The sequence below is a fragment of the Microtus oregoni genome, unplaced genomic scaffold, assembly GCF_018167655.1.
Source record: "Microtus oregoni isolate MIOR12 unplaced genomic scaffold, Mior012 000018F_ref0000195, whole genome shotgun sequence".
Taxonomy (NCBI): Eukaryota; Metazoa; Chordata; class Mammalia; order Rodentia; family Cricetidae; genus Microtus; species Microtus oregoni.
Window position 1 is genome coordinate 6,707,523 of NW_024543077.1, and position 22,510 is coordinate 6,730,032.

General features: G+C 41.7%; 1 protein-coding gene across 6 annotated transcripts in view; it reads right to left on the minus strand.

The window, feature by feature from the left end:
- The window catches only part of LOC121458759 (membrane-associated guanylate kinase, WW and PDZ domain-containing protein 2-like), a 1,271,545-nt gene that overhangs the window by 281,773 nt on the left and 967,262 nt on the right, over window positions 1-22,510 (minus strand). For all 6 annotated transcript variants that reach the window (XM_041668118.1, XM_041668117.1, XM_041668122.1 and 3 more), the window contains one exon: window positions 19,029-19,086. In XM_041668118.1, the coding sequence (XP_041524052.1) occupies window positions 19,029-19,086 (58 nt within the window). The remainder of the gene's footprint in view (window positions 1-19,028; window positions 19,087-22,510) is intronic.

Genomic DNA, 22,510 nt, shown 5'->3' on the forward strand with positions numbered 1-22,510 from the left:
CCTGCCTCCAGGAATCTGAGAATGAGACTGTGCCTGAGAGCTGTCTCCTTCTGTTTTATAATCTTCTCCAGGGCTGGGATTAAAGGCGTGCACAGCCCAGTTTCTATGGCAAACTAGTGTGGCTTCTGGGGTTAAAAGGTGTGTGTCACCGCTGTCTGGTCTGTATGACTGGTGGGGCAGTTTGACTCTCTGATCCTCAGGCCAGCTTATTTACTAGAATACAAATGAACTAGCACGACAGTACACAGACAGGTCAGTGACTTATTCTAGACAGACCACATGCCCAGTCCGGTGAAGTTCTAGAATGTAATCATCGTGTCTCTTTCTGCAGAGGGTTTCTTATCGACATGCATTCTACATGCATAAAATATGTGATTTCAAATTGGCAAGTACATATAGTTAACATGACATGCCTGTACACACACATTCTCTCTTCCCCCTCTCTCTCTCCCTCCCTCTCTTTCTCCCTCTCTCTGTTTCCCTCTCTTCCTCTCTCCCCCATCTCTCTCTCTCTCTCCTTCTCTACCTCTCTCGCACGCGCACGCTCACTGTCTCTCTCTCTCTCCCCCCCCAATCTCTCTCCCTCTCTCCTCTGTCTGTCTGTCTCTCTCTCTGACATACACACACACACATACAAGCTCCATCTATTTTACTTCCTAAGGCTACACATCAGAGAAGAGAGGAGCTAAAATAAACTCTCAACCACTCTTGTATTATGTATCAGATGTCTGGTGAGGTGATTGGTAAGAATGATGACCGCGCTGTAGCTATTGCTTTCCTTGTGGGGGGGGGTGGCAGACACTCTGACAATTTCAGCATCACTCAGACCTGCATTCCGATCTAGCTCCTGCGTAGCTGAGTAACCTTTGGGTAGCTTGTCAAACTCGAGTCTCAGTAAACTATCCTCCAAAATGGGCACAATACTGTTTACTTCAGTGGTTGAGGGAATGAAATGTAACCGCTGACAGCACATCAGCTTTCACGTCGACATGTTCAGGGATTTCTAGCGGCTCTTATCATGCGCATCACCTTCACTGCCCTGTCAATATTTTAATCTCTTCCATCACCGCCATCATGACAGTCTTTGTGGGGGACCTAGGAAACACGGGAATCTTGCTCCAATCTCATTCTATTTAAAGGAAAAGGCGCGGTTTTAGGAATGCTCTTTCTTAACGATTCTTACTCTCTGCTCTGTGGGCTTCAAAAAGCTGTTGGGAAAACTTCAAGCTGGAGTCACTGTGCATCAGGAAGGCTGGAGATGGAGGCTCCTTCTCCTTTCTATCCTCAGGTAACTTTGTCAGTAAAATCCTTCAAGGTTCCCTGACATGATATTGTAGCTTTATCTTTGGCTCTTTTACCCTGGGTGTCCTTTGCTTTGGACATACTTGGGGCAATTCTCATAGGCAATACTCCTTTCAAAGTCATTTTTTTTTCAAGTAACATTTACTACATCCATAGTGTGATACTTAATCAAAGAATTCTTGTCTCATCTTGGGACAACTTCTAACCTTTCTTTGATCATCTGTATCTTTCTTACAGATTGAGAAGGCTTGTGTGTCAAAACCTTGGATGGTCCTCAGCTTGTTGCTATAGGGAGTGGTGGAGACCTTCAATAGGTCCTGGATCACTGGGGCATGCCCTCACAAGGAAGTCTGAAACAAAGGTTTTCCTCTCCTACTTCCTGGCCATGAGGAGAAGTGGCCTCCTCTGCCTCTCTCATTGTGATATACCACGTCATCACAGGCTTGGCACAATACGGACAGATGGTCAGAAAGAGCAGATTCTGAAACTCAAGGGGGAAAAAAAAACCCTTTCTCTCTTGTAAGTCTTAGATGATTTGTTATAAAACAGTGAGCTGATTCAACGCTACCATTATCTATATAATGGGGACGTTAACATTGACTTCATGACTGCTGAGGGTAAGAGGTGTCTGCAAAGTGCAGACAGCTGGAAGAACCTAACATCTGTAAAGTGCCATCTTGTGTTTTTGGAATGGTTGTTATTTACTACAGCTAATATTAATGATGATGCTGGCAGAGGCATTGTAAGATCATTCCTATGTCCCCAGCCCTTTCCTAAGCCGGTCACAGAGGCCTTTCTAGACAGCATTATGCTTCTTCTGGGGAATGTTTAGTTGAGTTCAAATGGATCCTTTATTACATCCTCAGTGAGAAGATTTGAGAGATTTCTAAAGAACAATAAGTAAACAACAATCCAGGTAAGGTTATTTGAATCTAGGTGAGAGATAAACAGAGAAGACTGGCATCACAGAGTCCTAGTTGTTTACTAGAGTTGCGTTGTAAATCAACGTTGAACTTTCAAACTGCTAACTTAACAAGAGAGCAGAAACAGCTACTCCCTTTAGAATATTTAAGACAAACCCATGTCCGCAAGGACATGGATTATATCCTTAAGACTTCCTGTGATTGAGTTTTCTGGGCTTTTTTCTTCGAGTCTTTGGTGAGGAGGTTTCTGTGAAGCAGCATCGTAGGGCCCTAAATGGTCCTAATATTTACAACAGTGAATGTCGTGGTTCTACCAACCTCATTTGGGCACTTTAATGACGGATCATCACGCTTCTGTGCTTTCCTACATTGTGAACGCTAACGTAAGACCCCGCGTGGTATTTATTGCTGTGTCCCACACATTTAACACACCAAAAGACACTTAACTACTTGTTGTTGTGGAATATTAGCTGAGGATGTGTTACATTCTTTCATGCTGTGGAACATTAGTTTAATGATGTACAGACGTGTTGCATTCTTTGATGCTGCATTTGTGTAACTCTGTGAAGCTGTGTTACTCTGCCTGTCTAAAACACCTGATGGTCTAATAAAGAGCTGAATGGCCAATAGCGAGGCAGGAGAGAGAAAGAGGCAGTGCTTCTGGGGAGACAGGATAAGCAGGAGAAGAGAGAAGGAAGAGGTGGAGTGAGGAAAGGAAAAGAGAGGAGGACGCCAGGGGCCAGCCGCCCAGCCACACAACCAGGCACACAACCAGGCAGGGAGTAAGAAGGGACAAAATGTAGAATAAAGAACAAAGTAAGAGCCGGGCGGTGGTGGTGCACGCCTTTAATGCCAGCACTCAGGAGGCAGAGACAGGCGGATCTCTGTGAGTTCGAGACCAGCCTGGTCTACAGAGCTAGTTCCAGGACAGGCTCCAAAACCACAGAGAAACCCTGTCTCGAAAAATCAAAATCAGAAAAAAAAAAAGAACAAAGTAAGGTAAAATGTAGAATAGAGCAAAGTAAGATAAAAAGCCAAGTTAGGAAAACTGGCTAGAACAAGGCAATCTGAAACTGGGCATTCACAAGTAAGACTAAGTCTCTGCGTATTTGTTTGGGAGCTAGGTGGTGGGCCCCAAGAGTAAAAACAAATAAAGAGGTGGAAACTAAAGTTCATTAAACAACTATATGGTAAGAATATTAATGGTTTTCAAATATATGCCAGAGACTTAAAAACCAAAACCCCCAAAACACCAAGATGTATCTTTGAAATCAACTGAAGTATTGAGTCTTCCATAGCCTACCTGTTATCTGTCTGTTTTCCTAGGTCATCACACACCTAATTTTATCCTCATTAGAGTCATTTTGACTTTGGTGGACATTAATTTTATCATCTTGAATGCAGTGGACAATTGAGAACTGGATCTTTGAGTCAACATGGAAGAGGGAATCATGACTTTCAGTTGCATTTGAAATAGACACATTCAATATCTCGTTATGGCTGAGGCAATGATTATTGTCTCAAGGCCTGTGATAGGCAGTGCCCAGAAAAGATTTCTTGAATAAACGCTTAGACGGAGTCAGATATTATGAAAGCTGATGGATGCTCATGTTTTCCCATTTCACACCTCCACCAAGTACATATTGGGACAGTTGAACTGGATGTGAAAGGTAGTGCTTGTTTATAGACACAGTTACCTTTCATTAGAGTAAATACCCATGTGATCCTTTAGGGCTGAGAAACTTTCCAGACATGTAAATTCTATGGGGAAAAAACTTACATTTTTTTGTAGTAAGGTATTTGGCTCAGAGGAATTTCTAACTAGGAGAGCTGCTTGGTATCATGATAGACATGCTCACATGGGTGAGCGCCACACTGGAAGAGGCTTTGGGGGCTCCAGGGAGACAGCCACTCTTCCTCCAGCCCACAAGGGCTCCTTTGGCTTCTGCTTCTCTGCAAGTTTGTCCCTTTGAAGTCCTCTGGAGGTACTTAGAAAAGTATGCGTTTCCTGGAATCTTAGTGTTCCCACGACTTTTTCTGGCTCCTCCCAAGAGTCCCTACTTATTTGTCATTGCCTCTTTTGACTTGAGTACAAAGATGCCACACTACTGGTAGCAAAACAGACACTGCATCTCTTGGTCTACACACTATTCATTTTTATGAAGAGTTTTAAGAACAATTCGTGATGTTTTCAATGCCATTGGGTCTCAATAAAAAGAATAAAAATGACTTTGAAAATGGATAAATATTACTCAATGCTTTGAAAGCTAAGGGAGAATAATAGCCCCAGAGGGCCCTTCTGGGTCAGCTCTCCTCCAAGAAGGGAGGGCAGTAGAATTAAGAGCTTTGTCTTGGGGCTGGGGAGAGGTTACTGGTTAAGCACTTGCTACCTTTAGAGAGGACCTAGTTAGGCTACTAACAACCATGCACACTGGGTGATTCAACCATTTACGACTCATGTTGATCTGACACCCTCTTCTGGACTCCACAAGTGTCTACACATTTGGAGTGTTCACACACTCTCAAACACACACACACACACACACACACACACACACACACACACATCAAATAAATCTTCATAAACAACAACAGAAAGAGTTTTGTCTTTGCAGTCTGGCTGATGACATTCACTTCTGTCCCTGTCACTTTTGTGGTGTGTGACCTAGGGACATCGTTTATGCATTTTGTACCTCAGAATTTTCCATATGTAAATCTGGCATTGACATAATATCAGACTTTGGAATTGTTGTGCAGTGCCCAGATAGAAGTACTTCCAAAATGCCAGTTAGCAAAATCCATCAAATACTGATTTTTAAAATCTCTGCTAGTTACTATGTTAGAGACTGCAGGCAGGGACAATGATGATCAAGTATGTGGTTTGGCAGGGGATTGAAAGCAGCAAAACAGGAGATTTATAAAATAGGTTTGATGTATAATAAAACCATGTCTTATAGTGCTTTAAAAAGCTAAAATTTAAAAGCACAAGATTGAAGCTTAATGTTTTAAATACATTATTTCAAAATATGAGCTTTGGGTGGATAGAGAAGTTAATACATGTTACTTTGAACTATTTACCACAGTAATTGAATACTGCCTTTTAAATGGTTTCTCCACAACTCTACAGAGAAGTAATAATTTCATTCCTGCAAATGTTTGTTTATTATTTCCCACCGCACCTGGGGAATATGAGTGTGTTTTGTGAATGTGATTGGGAAGCCTGAGTCATTCATATCTTCCTTTCTTCTCTCCCTGTTCATAACGGGGGCTGCTATAGGACTTTGTGGCTGCGTGGGAGGTAGAATCATTGCTAAACAGGTATCCATGTATTTGTGTTGAAAATCACCATGGAGTTTGTTTTTGCTTGGTTTGGTATTGGTTTTTCAAGACAAGCGTTTTTCAGTGTAGCATTGGATGTCCTGGAAGTCTCTCTGTGACCATGCTGGCCACAAACTCACAGAGATCCACCTGCTTCTGCCTCTGGAGTGCTGGGATCAAAGGTGTGCACCACCACTGCCTGGCTTTATATTTTGTGGGTGTTGAGCACTTATGCCACAACACAATGTAGAGATCAGAGGAGGGTTTGTGGGAGGTAGTTATCTTTTTCCTCGTTTGGGTTTTAGGCATCAAGCTCCTGTTGTCAGGCTTGGGAAGGTGGTCCCTATTCAAGTGTGACTGCAAGTGAGTGGCAGTGGGCGAAGTCCCATCAGCCCTGACCTGCTGAGCCATCCACTTTCTCATTTCTGAGAGCAAAGAGCACGGGGCCTAAGGCTTCACTGAAGAGTGTGCTGTGAAGATGCACAGTAGTCTGCCTGCTCCTGAGAAGGTCCCTCATGCTCCCAGACTCCAAGCGCCTCTCTCGCACATACCCCACTCTCTTCACAGGGCTGTTTTGAGAGGGAAATTAGATTAAAAAAACATGAGCATGTTTAAAGATGAAGCAGAGTACAAACGGAAGCTAACGTAATGTGTGGATTATCTGGGGTCTGGGAATCAAGTGTGAAACGAGGACAGTCAGTTTCTTAATCCCTGTCTCAAATTGCAGTGTGACTCCTGCCAGCTTGATGGCTTGCCTTTATTTTTTAGTTTTTCTGTAAAATAGAAATAATAGCATCTGTCATAAAGCATTATGGTGATGGTTAAATGAGTTTTATAAATCACCTAATGCATACCATATGCTTAATAGTGGTAACCACTGAGAGGGAATGGTGATGCAGGCTTATAATTCCAGCACTTTGAAGGCAGAAACAGGGAGTCATAAACTGAAGACCAGTATAGACTATATGTCTCAGCAATCACTATCACCGTCACCACCACCACCACTATCACCATAACAACCATCACCACTACCACCACCATCACCATAAGAACCGTCACCACTACCACCATCTTCACCATCACCATCATCATCACCATCATTATCATCACCACCACCACCATCATCACCATTACCATCATCATCACCACCATCACCATCATTACTATCATCATCACCACCATCACCACCACCATCATCACCACCATCACCACCACCATCACCATAATCACCATCATCATCATCACTATCATCATCACCACCATCATCATCATCACTATCACCACCACCATCATCATCATCACCACCATCACCATAATCATCATCATCACCATCATCACTATCACCACCACCATCATCATCATCACTATCATCATCACCACCATCATCATCATCACTATCACCACCATCACCATAATCATGATTATCATCAACATCATCATCACCACCATCATCACCATCATCATCACCACCATCACCATAATCATGATTATCATCAACATCATCATCACCACCATCATCACCATCATCATCACCACCATCACCATAATCATGATTATCATCAACATCATCATCACTATCACCACCACCATCATCACCACCATCACCATAATCACCATCATCATCATCACTATCACCACCACCATCATCACCACCATCACCATAATCACCATCATCATCACCACCATCACCATAATCACCATCATCATCACCACCATCACCATCATCATCATCACCACTAATAGCTGCTAAGTCAAGAGGACCTCCCTGGAGATTACATACGAAGTCAATGTATCGAACTACGTTCCTAGCAATATGACAGAAAACAAGATGGGCAATCCCTCCTATCATCTTACCTGTCACTCTCTGTAAAAATAAGGGAGTTTGGTAACCTCTATAACTAAGGCATCTGCATTATAATAAAGTCAGTAGTTAATATATTAATAAGCATTTAAAAACAATAATGGTGAGTTTATGAGTTTTTCTTTTTATGGCAGTGGACAATACAAGCAGGACCTCACAGATTCAAGGCGAATGCCCTAGCAATGAGTGACAACCATGCCCTTTCTTTATATTTTGAGACAGGGTCTCACTAAGTTGTCCAGACTGGCTATAAACTCACTTTGATGCTCAGATACAACCTCAAACTTCCCATCCTCTTGCTTCAGCCTCCTGAGTAGTTGGGTTGGGGCTATGGGCCAAACTGATGAGTTTCTTCTAGACTAAGTTTATGTAAAATCACTAAACACATGCTTACCCAGAAAATGGTGTTTCTGTCACCTTAGGTTACTCAGGCCCAGCCATGAAACACAGTTGTGTTTGTGACAGATCTTGAACTCATTTTTCTTAGGTTGAAAGAAAAAATAAAATTTGATGGAAAATTTCTTGGGGATTCATGCTTTTTTTTTTGTTATAGCAAGGGCTCAATCTGTCCTAAAATCATTTCATCTAGTTAAAGGTGAAAATCTGTTAATCAGTATGAAAAAGTAGCACTTAACAATGTTGCTTTTATTCTTAAAAATGGAAAGACACTCCCCTCTAATATATCCACGCTAATAGTGTATAAGGTTTTCTTCTTGAGGCTGGGGAGCTGGCTCAGCACTTAAGAGGGCCAGGACCCACATAGCCTCCACAAAAGTCTGGAATCCCAGTCCTAGGGTATCTGTCCCCCTCTTCGGGAATTCATGGGTTCTGTGTGCATGTTGTATATAGACTTACATGCAGGCAAAATATTTACACAAATAAAAATAAAACAATAAATCTTAAAAGTATTCTTCTTACCCTAAATTTCGTCTATAAATGTATCTTTTATCTATCTTCCTTTTAAGTAATAATTTTAGCAATCTTATGTCTCTGTATACTCTGTATATCAAGTCCATTTTTGCTCTTCTCCACAGTCTATTGTAACAAATCACCATTTAGGGAAGTGGTCTTTCCATAAACTATCATTTAAGCACTAGCATAAAATATTGGTGATATAGGTTGCCATCTAGATAAACAAAAGTAGAACTTGAATTCAAATACTTCAAAAGTTTTTAAGCATGCTTTCATTTACAGCTATAATGAGAAAATAATAAGGCTTAATACAGGAAAATGGCCAAGTTTATCCATGCTAACACAAGAGGCAGAGAATCTTCCTTGAACTGCAAGAGATCATAGTAATAAACCAATCTAAACCATTCGTTTACCAGACCAGGGTGAGAGAGATCAGTGAAACTTGGTGCTGAGCCATGTATTCAAATGTCAGAAACACAGGGCTGTAACCTAAACTGACATCATAATCCAGGACACAGAAAAGGGGTTTTGAAAAACATCTCCGAATTAATGGAGACGTGAATCACATCTTTCATGTGGGCTGGCGTGGTGTTACGGTCTGTCTTGCTAGTGGCCATCACCTGTCTTATTCAAGTATAGAGCCTCTTAAAAATGACATCAGTTTCTGCTTCTTCAGTTTGTCCAGGTTCTCTCTGACCTCTAATAATGTTGGCATTCTCCATGCTAAATGTGGTTCCTCTTCTAGAGCTATGGAAGACCAAGAGGACCAAACACCCAAAAGCCACTTTAATTCTAGAAAGAATTCTGTTCTTTCAGTATGCAAGTCTCTAACACCACACGATCTCGGGAAACTTCAGGAAAATTTTGACTCTATGCAATTTTCACTTCATCTGCAAACTACAGAACTGATTTTTAGACTGAGAAATGATTCTGAAGTCTGTCATGACAGAATGTTAGCAAGAGATAATCTGTTGCTCCTGCATGGAAGGCAGCTCAGTCAGTCTGGGGAGAATTTGTGAGGTGGAAGAGCTGCCCACGAATAGAACCATGACCTACTTATCACATTGCATGGGCAAGAGGCAAAGAGAGCGAGCCCAAGAAAGATGCTGGCATCATGCTCTGAGTTACCTCAGCAGCCAGCTCTCTGGAGGTGGGTCCCTCGTCCTGCAGGAGGGATAGCAAGACCCCATAGGTTCATAGGTCCTCTCTGTGCAGAAATGCCACTTTCCACACAGTTCATACCCAGCTAGGAAAGTTGTCTGCAATTCGCTTAAGCAACAACCCCCACCCCTGCATCTCCACAGTTCTCTCTTTCTTCACAATAGAGTAGGAGGGAACGTGCTGAGCACAGCACAGTGTGCTGTCTCTTGCTACCCTTGGTATATCTGACCCCGTCTCTGGTCTGATGACAATCGGGGTTGGTGTACCTCATACAGCTGCCACTGCAGGAGTTTTCCCTGCCTGCTGGCTACCACCCAGGGTCACTGTATAACTATTACAATATTTGCCCGTGTTCCGCTTCTCCAAAAGTACCTAAATGAGGGCTTCGTTTAATTCCATTAAAAATGCTTAAACTCAAGCAAACAGCAATGTGGCTGTACATACTCTTCTTTGACAAGTAATGTGTGGTGCTCAACCCCAAATGATGCAACTTGACACAACTACTCAACTCGAAGCTCAGGAAAACCCCCAGAAAAAGATGCAGAAAAGTCCTAAGAACCCAACCAGGATGCCTGCTGAGATAGTCTTCTATCTATTCCATGCCTATGAAAGGGGAGCCCCAACCATGGAATCGCAACAGTAAGACTTCATAATCAAGACCTGAATAATGACACCACCGGCTGACACACCAGCATGAGTGGGGAAAATTTCCCAATGCCCCATTCCTGGACGAAGAGCTACAGCTGTTCTTGGCTGCTCAAAGGGAAAACTGGCTTTCTCCAGAGAACTCCCTGACAGGTCCCATCCCAGGCAGTCAGCTTTAAATGCACATACAGATGAGCAACACTGAATAGATAGTTATGTATTACTACAATATGCATTAGCACAATAACAGTAGATATAGGTATATATGTACATATATGCAAAAATAATAATTAAAAAAGAGGGAGGAAAAGGCCATAGGAGGGGTTGGAGGAGAAGGGTTGCTATGGAAATGATGTGAATAACTATGTTTGAAATTCCCAAAAAAACCCTTAAAATAGTCTCAGAAAAAACCTGATGTAGCAAATTTCCTTTTCTTTTGCCATTGAGGTAACATCTATTAAAACTATGAAAGTTATTTGTGGAAAAATACTGTTTGTGTTCCTCACTAAGCTATGGACAGCTCTCTCAGAAGGCGCGAATCTTTGCCTTCTTCAGGGTGAAGGAACTGGTCCACAAAACCATAAAATCCACATGGGTCAAGCAGGGAGAGCAAAAAGGAAAGTCCTTAGTACAGAAGGAAAGAAAGGAGGTAGGAAGGCAAGAGAGAAAGAAGGAAGGAGAAGCACCTAATTATAGAATGGGTATGTTTTCACATGTAGACACCGTGACTTTCTAGTATATACCCACAGAAAGCATATGCAATCATTTCTCTTCTGGTAGTGCCTCTTGTCTAACTCCAAAGCTTTTTGCTCCAAGGTCATTCACTAACTACAAGAAAACACTTTGTCAAGTACAAAATTTGGACAACATCTAAAGCAGCTGTTTTACTGGGGCCTGTCTTGTTCTACGTGGCTTAGCCCAGTCTTACTGGCCCTTGGAGACCTCAGAGATTGGGTTCCTCATTCGTAAACGTGGTGATTGGCACCTGGATAATGAAGGTGGAGGCATGCTGGACACTAAGCTGCTGTCTTACAGAGGGTGTGTCTTGTATTATCACTACTGATGCCCAGCTACTTAAGATGACATACATGCTAGGTAATTTTGCACTCTAATTTCCCTGTGTACATCACTGGAACCTGCAGCCTTACCCTCTGGCAGTATCGTGTGACTTACAGAATTTCCACCAATGGTAAAGAAATTTCCGGCCATTACAGTAAGTTACTTGTTTCTTTACAAATCAAAATTTCCCATAGAATTGTTCACTTTGTGTGTTATATTGTAATCATGAAATCACTGGAAAATCAAGTGTTACCAAAAGAAAAACACATGCACACACACAATTATTCTTAGCAGTATAAGCTAAACTAAAAGTAGCATTTTGGACACTTATGACAAATTGTGCTACATGCTAACTCTGGAAGGAAAATGCCTAGTGTTTTAGCCTTGTAAGAGCATCTGTGCATTGGCTTCTTGTTCTATGAAGTGGGATAATGACCCAGACTCCACAGGTCTCAGGGGAAGAGGAAATCAGATTGGTCACCTACAAAGACTGAGTGCTTATGGCATGTGCGATAAATGCTTTTCCCTCCCCACTGCCCATTCTGTATTCTTTCTCTTCGTCCTTCCTCCTTTGCTACAGTCTGTCTCCCCAAGATCTCACATGCCAAGTAACTAACTGTGCAGCACATACGTGTGAGAAACAGTAACCGAGAGGTCCAGAAACTGGTCACACAATTCAGAGTCCACTTGAGATGCTGAGGCCTTTTCTCAGCGTCACGTCTGATCTGCATCTTCAGTTACATTCATTTATTCATTGGGGAAAACATTTATTTCTTGAATATGTATTTAAAAGCATCAAAGATATTCTTGATATTTAAGAGGTGAATAAAACTAAAACAGTACAGTCTAGTATCCAGTTAGAAACTGAAACAGTAATGTCCAGTATCCGGACAATTAGAAAGTAAAACAGTAACGTCCAGTATCCAGACAATTAGAACCTGAAACAGTAACAGCCAGTATTCAGACAATTAGAACCTGAAACAGTAACAGCCAGTATCCAGACAATTAGAACCTGAAACAGTAACAGCCAGTATCCTGACAACTAGAACCTGAAACAGTAACGTCCAGTATCCAGACAATTAGAACCTGAAACAGTAACGTCCAGTATCCAGACAATTAGAAACTGAAACAGTAACAGCCAGTATCCAGTTAGAAACTGAAACAGTAAAGTCCAGTATCCAGACAATTAGAAAGTAAAACAGTAACGTCCAGTATCCAGACAATTAGAACCTGAAACAGTAACGTCCAGTATCCAGACAATTAGAACCTGAAACAGTAACAGCCAGTATCCAGACAATTAGAACCTGAAACAGTAACGTCCAGTATCCAATTAGAAACTTAAACAGTAATGTCCAGTATCCAGTTAGAAACTGGAACAGTAACGTCCAGTATCCAGACAATTAGAACCTGAAACAGTAACATCCAGTATCCAGACAATTAGAACCTGAAACAGTAATGTCCAGTATCCAGATAATCAGAACCTGAAACAGTAACGTCTAGTATCCAGACAATTAGAACCTGAAACAGTAACAGCCAGTATTCAGACAATTAGAAACTGAAACAGTAACAGCCAATATCCAGACAATTAGAACCTGAAACAGTAACAGCCAGTATCCTGACAACTAGAACCTGAAACAGTAACGTCCAGTATCCAGACAATTAGAACCTGAAAGAGTAACAGCCAGTATCCAGACAATTAGCACCTGAAACAGCACAGTCCAGCATCCAATTAGAAACTAAAACAGCACTGTCCAGATCCAGACAATTAGAAACTGAAACAGCACTGTCCAGCATCCAGACAATTAGAAACTGAAACAGCACTGTCCAGCATCCAGACAATTAGAGAGCGAGATTTTTAAGCACATTCTTTGCTTATTTCTAACTGTGCGTATTTTACATGTGTACTTTAAAGAAAAGCTTTAAGCTAGGAGACTTTTTCCCCCCTTGGAAAATCTAGAAAATGACTCAGGAGAGCAACGTTCATATGATGGGATAAAATCTTCTCAAGCCACTTTCCACGTCCCTACATCATGACAAATGCTCATCAGAAAGTGGGCGCACTTCCCCCTAACACTCGGCTCTCCCTGACGATATCAGGCAGCCCTTTCGGCAACTGCACGTGAACCATGTCTTAGAGCAGCAGATGTGTGTGTGTGTGACATCATGTGAGAAGCTTTTCAGACCTTTGCATGAAAATCACATCTGTCAGAGCCCGCGACGATTTTAAATGTCATTCTATGGCTGACTTCTCTCTCTGTGCCAGGGGAGGCAGCCTGCAGGAAAGCCATCCCAAGAAACTGTGTCTTCTGGATTAGCTGCTTAAGTAAATTGTGTAACTGCCATTAAAACCAGAATGTACCCAGCAGACATAGTTTCACAAAAGAGGCGAGAAATCCACATTTGTACAAAAGTCACAGCTGTTCAGTGTCACGGTTTGCACTTTTTGCATTAATTTTTCCCTTCCTTTATGAACGGTGACAGTTACATTTCTGGTTAGCAGCTTCAGGACTTTCTAATACATCACTAAGTGTGGCACTAGCATGGATTTGGTGTCCATCAGGAAAACTTGGCTTTACTTCTTTTGGCTGGCATTTAGAATAGAGCTCAGTCTACTGTCTGACTTGCAGATGACATGAGATGTGATGCTGATAGGGCCCGCTGTACCACACAGTTCTGTGTGCTGTGAACAAGTGTCCCACACTCCCTGACCTGGCCCCACGAAGCCAGGGGCTTTTTCTTCTGGTTCGGGTCTCGTTTCCAGTTTCTATACTGCTTTGGGAACCCTTTTCACAGTATCGGGCATGGACCTGGTGGCTCACAATGCTCATTTCATGGGCTTGATAGGGAGCATGGCCTTCTAGCCTTGAGCATCTTGCTGTGGAATTGTTCTAGATCTAGAGGGGAGTCATCACGTTCTTGTAGGAGTCCCATCTTCCTAGGGTTGAGACTCAAAGGCTTGTATGGAATATTATGGGTTGTATGTACAAAATTTATGAGAGGCATGATTCACAAGAATCTGGAGTCTGGGCCCTTCAGCCGAACACCCTCTGCCCACATTTTAGCCCCAGGGTCAATGGTGTGTGCTTCCTAGGGAGTCAGCTTCTTTGGAAAGGGTTTCCTCCACTTTGTCATCACTGCAGAGTGTGGTAAGTGTGGTAGAAGAACCCAGTTCACGGCACACACTGTATATTGAACAGATAGTAATTATTCTGTGTGTATGTAGGGGATGATAATGAGGAGGAGGACTTCTTCCTCCTGGCTCTTGGATACAGTATACCCACAATATTTAAAAATCAATTTACTCAGGACAAAATTAGGCCATACGGGGTAAGTAGAGAGGTTAAAACCTGTGTAGTCTAGGCTTTGCAGCATCCTAGCTGTGCAAACATACTTTGCTATTGATTGCTGGAATTCCTTTATGCCTGGCCACGTTGTTTGGCAGGAATAGGTGTGTAAGTACAGCTGGGCTAAATGCCCAGGACTGGTCTCAACTTGCCATTCCTGGAGAGGGCAGAATCCACTGTGTAGCTTCTACCCTGAGCTGTTGCTTGCCTGGATGAAGAGTCACTGACTGCTCAGGTGTCCGTCCCTCTAGTGTCTAGGGGTGTAGGTTGTGTTTTTAACATAAACAATTGGACAAAACAGTTGCTCTTCATTACTTTGTAACCAGTACTTATAACTGCATAAATGGATGTATGATTGGTCATAAAAAGTGGGAACGCTACAAAAAAATCACTCCCCACTGCCACCAATGCCATTAGCAGCATTAGTGAGCCAATATTTTCTTGGGCATAAATTTACAAAGATTTATAAAGGTAACTTTGTCTTTATTAGTTTTATTTTTGAGAATATAATTTAATTATAACATTTCTCCCTTTCCTTTCCTTCCCCCAAACTCCCTTCTTTTTCCCTCTCCATTCGCTTCAAATTCGTGACCCCTTATATCACTTATTGCTATTACAAGCTTATATGTACACTCCTAAATATAACCAGCTCTGTCTGCATACTATTCCTTGTATGTATGTCTTCAGGGCTGACCATTTGATAACCCTGCTTTTAAAAATTAATTAAATCCACAATTGTAAAAATGCTTACATTAATGTTATCTCTGTAACTATGAATGGTATATTAATGTAAGGAGTGTGTGTGGTGGTGGTGTAGACTAGGCCTAGATCCTTGAACGTGCTTGGCAAGCCCTCTAGCACAGGATGAAACCTCAAAATTGTTATTTTATTATTTATATCTGTACTAGAAAAGTTGATAAGTTAACTTAGACTAGAAATGGATTACTTTTCTGCATAAAATACCTCAAGAAGGTACGTGGCGTCCCTCCCCACCCCACAGCAATCTCAGACCATGCACCAAAAGTGCCACCTGGCCTCTGTTTGTATTTCTGTCTGATAAGTTTCATGAGCAGGACTGCTTTCAGAGCCAAAATGCGCCTGTGCCAATGGCAGCATATTGGAGATGATACACAGTTGAAAAAAAATCATGTAAATAGATATACTCTAATAAAAATACATGACCAATTCTCTGTTTTGATGGAAGACATTTCTTCAGGCAGCACACACACACACAACTTTCTCTTTCATATATATATATATATATATATATATATATATATATATCATACGATAAGATGTACATATATACAGTAACCTGAGACATTAAAATATGCTGATTAATTTTTAAGAAAATATTTGATTATTTTATACTTAATGTGACCTGCGTATTTAGACTAGCTGCTTTGTCGTCTCAATTTTCTGCTTGGCCAGACATACCTAGTGACTAGAGTTGGTACACTCTCTCGAGTCGGGTAATAACAAGGATATGGGAAATAGCACAGCTCGATCTACCCGAGGGAAGTTTAGCTACTTTGACTCTCTAGCTGACCTGAAATCACTTGAAACCTGGAGTTACCAGACTCATTTTTTCTGACAGTGGACTAACATGATTGAACTCTGGATAGGTTTTTACCCATGGCTGTGATAAACGGAAAATGAAGGAGAGAAATAGAGGAGCATAACGTAATTAAAAACCAGTAAGAAGCAATTCGGAGTAAAAACTTAACAGAGTTTCTTTTTAGGGTTGTAGACCTATGCAAGTCAATGGCTGAGTGCGAGAGTCGTCTGCCCTCTGACCTTCCCAAGAGGATCAGCAATGGCTGACTCCTAGTCTACCCTCTGACCTTCCCAAGAGGATCAGCAATGGCTGACTCCTAGTCTACCCTCTGTGGCCTTCCCAAGAGGATCAGCAATGGCTGACTCCTAGTCTACCCTCTGTGGCCTTCCCAAGAGGATCAGCAATGGCTGATTCTTAGTCTGCCCTCTGACCTTCCCAAGAGGATCAGCAATGGCTGACTCCTAGTCTACCCTCTGTGGCCTTCCCAAGAGGATCAGCAATGGCTGACTCCTAGTCTACCCTCTGTGGCCTTGCCATGAAGATCAGCAATGGCTGACCCCTAGTCTACCCTCTGTGGCCTTCCCATGAGGATCAGGTAGGTAGAAACAGCTTTCTGATGTGTGGGTGCTTATCATAGTCCTGATAAATGTTCAGTGCAAGGAGAGGGGCTTAAGTTAAATGCTGTCTGCACACTGGAGATTAGTTTTAAAGCTCATGAAGTCAGATGTGAAGAAACAATATGAAGAGTTAGAAGAAGGCAGGGATGGGGGAGGGGAAGAGGAGTGGGAGGAGGAGGAGGGAAATGGGAGGCGGGGAGGAGGCAGAAATTTTTTCAATTTAAAAAAAAATAAGAAGAAGGAGGCAGGGATCAGCAGATTAGGACTTGCACATTGGACCTGGCCTGTGCTCTTGCCTCTTTGTAGATAACACATTGTGGTAGAGTTCCTTACACACGAAAATGACATCACTAGAAAAGAAGAAACTGTGAATCCCCGAATATTTGTTACCTGGATCGTTATGAAGTTTGCCAACACTGGGACTAAGGAGAGGATTGTTGTTCATTGATGTCACGGGTCAATGTATTACACGGAGATGGCATTTCACACATCTCAGTCCTGTGTCATTCTTTGGAAACACACTTGACTTCAGATGCTACATGCTGAGGCATGCTGGGGCCCGACTAGTGAATTAAGACAATTTAGTTTTTCCATATAAGTTTGGTTATTGTTCTCTCAAGGTCTGTGAAGAATTTTGATGGGGATTGCATTGAATCTATAGATTGTTTTGATCCTACTGCATGTACTGGCTTTTTGGGAGCCTACTCTGTTCGGAGGCACACCTTCCTAGAGACGGATGGAGGAGGGGAGGGCCTCGGACTTCACACAGGGCAGGGCACCCTGACTTCTCTTAGGACTGGAGAGGAAGGGGGAGGGGGAGGGCAGGCTCTGGGAGGAAAATGGGAGGATGGGAGGAGGTGGAATTTTTTAGTAAAAAAAAAAGACAATTTAGAAGGGGTAAGTATAGAGATCAGGGGTAGAGCACTTTCCTAAATATGAAAATCCATAGATTTGATCCCAAGTGTGGTAAACAAACACAAACAAGTACTCAAGCCAGGACTTAGTCTACTCAGTAGACTGTCAAATTTATCAGGAATAAAACTTATTACTATCCAAACAAGTATGTTCCTCAATTTTAATAGGACTCAGAGTTTGTGCAAGCATTTACAAATGATTTCCCCCCCTCTCTTCCAGCCTATCTCTCTTCTTTGCAATCAGGCATAACTATGCATTTACCTTACCTTTTATATCAGTTGAGTGTCCACACACTAGAGGGTAAACACTATCTTAGAAGAGTATTTATAATAAATGAGCTGGATTCACCTCAGCCAGGAGTATGTAATGATGGGTTGTGGGGCCGAACTCGGGGCTTCTCCAGAGGAGCATGGGCGGGGTCAAAGTCATTGAGACAAGTGCTCATGCAGGATGAGCTCAGGGCAGTGGGGTTCACAGGGCTCCCTCATCTGAATATCTGCAGCACCAAGAAGGGCTTGACACCTAAACAAAGCCAGTAACTGCTTGGATGCTACCACAGAGCAGTTTAGTAAGAAGCCATTAATATACGACCCTTGGCATCCTCATTATTACTGTACGTGGCTTATGATGAGAGGAAAAAGTATTCAGTCTTGATAAACACTACGAAAGTCATTGGCTTTGCAAACACCGGATTTCTAAGATAGTATTGCATATAGAATTAGCAGTAACATTACAAATACCATGTGATGAATAAGAGTTAGCCATTCTCAATCAGAGGAGAATGTAATTGAAAGTAAATTACACAATAATGTTAGAGAATTATGAATATAGTTTTATTTTCTTAAACAATATGTGTGTAATAAGTTAGTCATTGGTAGAGTCTCTAGTCTGAGTTACACAATATGTAGATGGAGATAGTTCATGCTATGGCTAGAGGGAGATGCAACAACCAATATGAAGCATAAAAGTCCAGTGTACTGGAAGAACACTGCAGATATACTGTGGGGTTCTAAGGAGAAAGCACCCAGACTTTTTCTTTTCCTTCAATGGGAAGGCAGGCCGGATTCAGTTAGCTGAATCTGAAATCTCTTTGCACAAGCAGGCAGCTCCCAACATTCTGATTTCCAAATGAAAGGCATTCACTTAAGTGTCTTTAATCATCGCTCTTTCAGAGGATAGTGTGGAACACACTTCCTGAATTGACGTTTCAGAACCGTGAGTCAAGGAAAAGGAACGGCCCATCAGCCAGCTGCAGAATCGGGAAGTCGCTAGCCATGGCCCCCAGAGTCTTTGCAGGCAGTTCGGATGAAAACGGAACGGAAGGGACTGTTAGCCACGCAAGCTCAACAAATGAAACGCTGACACAATCTCATGACACATTAGTACAAGTTAACATCACGCTTAGAGACTTACTCAACATAGTAAGTTCCATATATGGGATCATCGATTTTTTCCCAGCCATACGGAAGCTCTGAAAAATAAAAAGTTATTTTTTTCAGTAAGTAAAGAATAGATATCACAATTTCCTAATAAAAAGTAATATAATTTAATTGTTCATAGATTTTTAAAAATGGTCTTCCAAGCAGAATAAAATGAATAAAACCTATAGGAGTGGCCCGGATTTCAGACACACTGAGGGAGCTGTAAATAGCACTGACTGGAAAACTGGCAGTTAAACCCGAATCGCCCTTCCCTACAGATTTCCCGCGGGGGTTGGCTGTTTGCTTCTGCCTAGGATGAGGCTCGCGCCTCATCGTGTTCCCACGGTCCAGTTCCGTACAGAAGGCTAACCCGCTTTCCTCAGAGGGGATGCCGCTCTCTTATTTGTTTGTGTTGTGAAAGGAGCATTTTGGAATAAATGCCATATTTTCAGAATACATTCCTGAGGATAGCAAATTGTGGTGAATGAAACGAAGATGTTGCACATTCGCAACTGATAGGGGTAGCAGCGGGCTGGGCCGCGCCATTCCCGCCACGCGGGTCGGAATTTCTCGACTGAGGTAGTAGCGGCCAGTGCCATTCCTACCACAGTGGTCAGAATTTGGATACTGCCAGGATTTTTACTGGATACATTTTTTTTAATTTATTTACTTTTTTAAAAAAAGTCTAAAATTTCCAATGTAGTTTTCTTGAGAATATTTCTAATTCTCTAAGCTTAAGTTTAGTACATGCACATTGAGAATATCAATAGCTTTATAATTCTTGTTACTGTCAAGAACATGCTGTTTAAAACAAAGACTTTACTGTCTAACTCTGCTAGCCACATTCCCCGAGGCTTCGCCAGAAAGTCTGACAAAGAACATTTATTTTCCTTGCTAAACACCAATTCTATATATGTAATTTGAGAGCCAATGTATGCATTTGCATGCCTATGTAGTACATTGAGAGACATTGAACAGTGTTATTGTAGTCACATATATTCTGATGAACCAAGCCAAGTTACTGGAAAAAAATAGAATTATGGGTAATCGTGCCACACAGAAATAACCACTGTGAATATTTTGTATTTTGTTGAGCATATTTCAAATTGCTCTACGCTTATGGGCTAATTTTTAATTAAAGCACTTATTATTATATAGCTTGATATATTATTTGACAAAGTATCAATGGTATGAACATTATTGCAGGATTTAAATATCACAGAATAGCAGTTTGCAACCATCTCCTATTGATTGTGGTGAACTTCCTATAATAGGCACCATCTGGGCACGACACACTACCAACTAAACCCTTTATTGCTTTTCTATGGAATATATTAGCAATGATAAATTCTCGGAGGTAGAATGTTGGATTAGAGGATTTGTGATCTTTTTGTGTTTATTTTATTTTTTGAAATTAAAATATAATTTTGTCATTTCTGTCATCCCCTCTCCCCTCCCATCCCTCTCAGATACACTCACCTTCTCTCTCCCAGTCCTTGCCCCTGGCCCCTGTTTTCACACTGCTGTTACATAGATAACAAATGCTTAGTCCATTTAATGTTCCCTGTGCACCTCCTGTTCCCGAGGCTCAGAGAATATTGTGGAAAACGGGGCAGAAAAATCGCAAGAGACAGAGGAGTAAAAAGTCTGCTCTGTAACACTGCGTCTCCTAGAAGTATCGGGGCATCCACACTCATGAAGTCACAATCACATGACTGCCTCAACAAGATGTGGACAAGAATGACACCAAAAGACATGCCAGCATGGGAGGGGGACTCTCGTGGTCACCAGCCCTAGACAACAAGCTACAGGAACGCAAGGAATCCCGAAAGCAGGAGAAATGGTCCTCCCCAGGGACGAGTGCTCAAGCTGGTTATCCAAAGCCAACTGGATGTTTCTAGCTTGCCATCTTCCCATTTACAGGAGTGCAAATTCGTAGCCTCAATGGGAACATATGAATGATGATTGTGCCATTAAATTAATTACAGATTCATGATTTCTCACTCCCGAATTTTAAAGATCTATAGATTTAGGAATTCAAACTTTGTGTGGGTTTAGAAGGCTGACCCGATGCAGTTACTTTCTTCCGTTTTATGACATTTCAAGTAGAGTTTCAGGTCAGTGCGTGAGGAGTCTACGGCCCAATGTGATCCTCACGGAAGGGAAGATAGAGGATTCACAATGCAGAGGTTTTCATCAGGTACCCAAAGCTAATGGAGACTCTGCCTATTAAAAATTCTTCCCTTGACGATACTTACCCAGTGTCTTTTAGAAGCAACTAAAGCAGAAGAATAGATGTATGGCAGAATGGTATCGTGGGCATTTGCCACTTATGAGGCTCAGTGCACGAATCCACATTTCTAACACGTTTAATACCTTGACAGGTATATAAGAGCATGGAGAAGCAGTTCATAATGAAACTTCTAAGCAACCTTTCATCTCATAGACCATCCCCCTTCTCTTATTTCTTCTCTCTGGCTCTTTTGCAAGTGAGTCACTCGTTCTTACAGGAGCCGGAGGTCAAAGCCACTGGTTATCTCTGTCAGATTTACAATGGGAAAGGTCTTGGGGACAATTTGCTATACACGGTTTTATTCGCCACCTTGATTTTTCAGAAATTAGGAAGAATCCGTTTTGCTCTTCCCGAGATGCTGATTTGTTTGCTTGCTTCATATTTCCAAGAAAATTATTTAAGAATTCATGATAAAATAAAATTTTGTTATAAACATATATACATTAAAATTATCTATTACTGATTTGGGTTCATACTTTGGGATGATTAATATTACAGTATAGCCAATTCCCTATTACTAAAAACCACCCCTGGCTTCATTTTAAATACTCGCAGAGTTGACAGACATATAACAGCATATACATAACAATAACAAACATATTCATTGCTTCACTTGTGAAGGTAGTAGACAGACCAATGTTTAAAAAGATAAGCGTAGAGCCGGCCGGTGGTGGCGCACGCCTTTAATCTCAGCCCTTGGGAGGCCGAAGCAGGTGGATCTCTGTGAGTTCGAGGCCAGCCTGGTTTACAGAGTAAGTTCCAGGAAAGGCTCCAAAGCTACACAGGAAAACCCTGTCTTGAAAAACCAAAATAAATAAATGAATAAATATAGCCTATGCTGCTCTTTAAAAAAAAGATAAGCGTATGTGTATACAAATGTATGAATGCGTTTGTGTGTATATATATGTGTGTGTGTGTGTGTGTGTGTGTGTGTATGTATGTGTATATATGACATAGAACAGGCCAAAGTGTTATGATGTTTTAATATCTGTACATTTTGTACAATATTTCAGACTAAGCATATCTACATCTCCAAATATTTGCCCCTTATTGTGGTGAAATGTTCAAAACCTTCCAGCTTTAAAAAATCCTGGGTAAAGGATTATCAACTATGGTCGCTCTACTCTGGAACAGCACAGCAGAAATCTTAAGTTTTCGAAAGGCACCGTGGTTGTCACTGA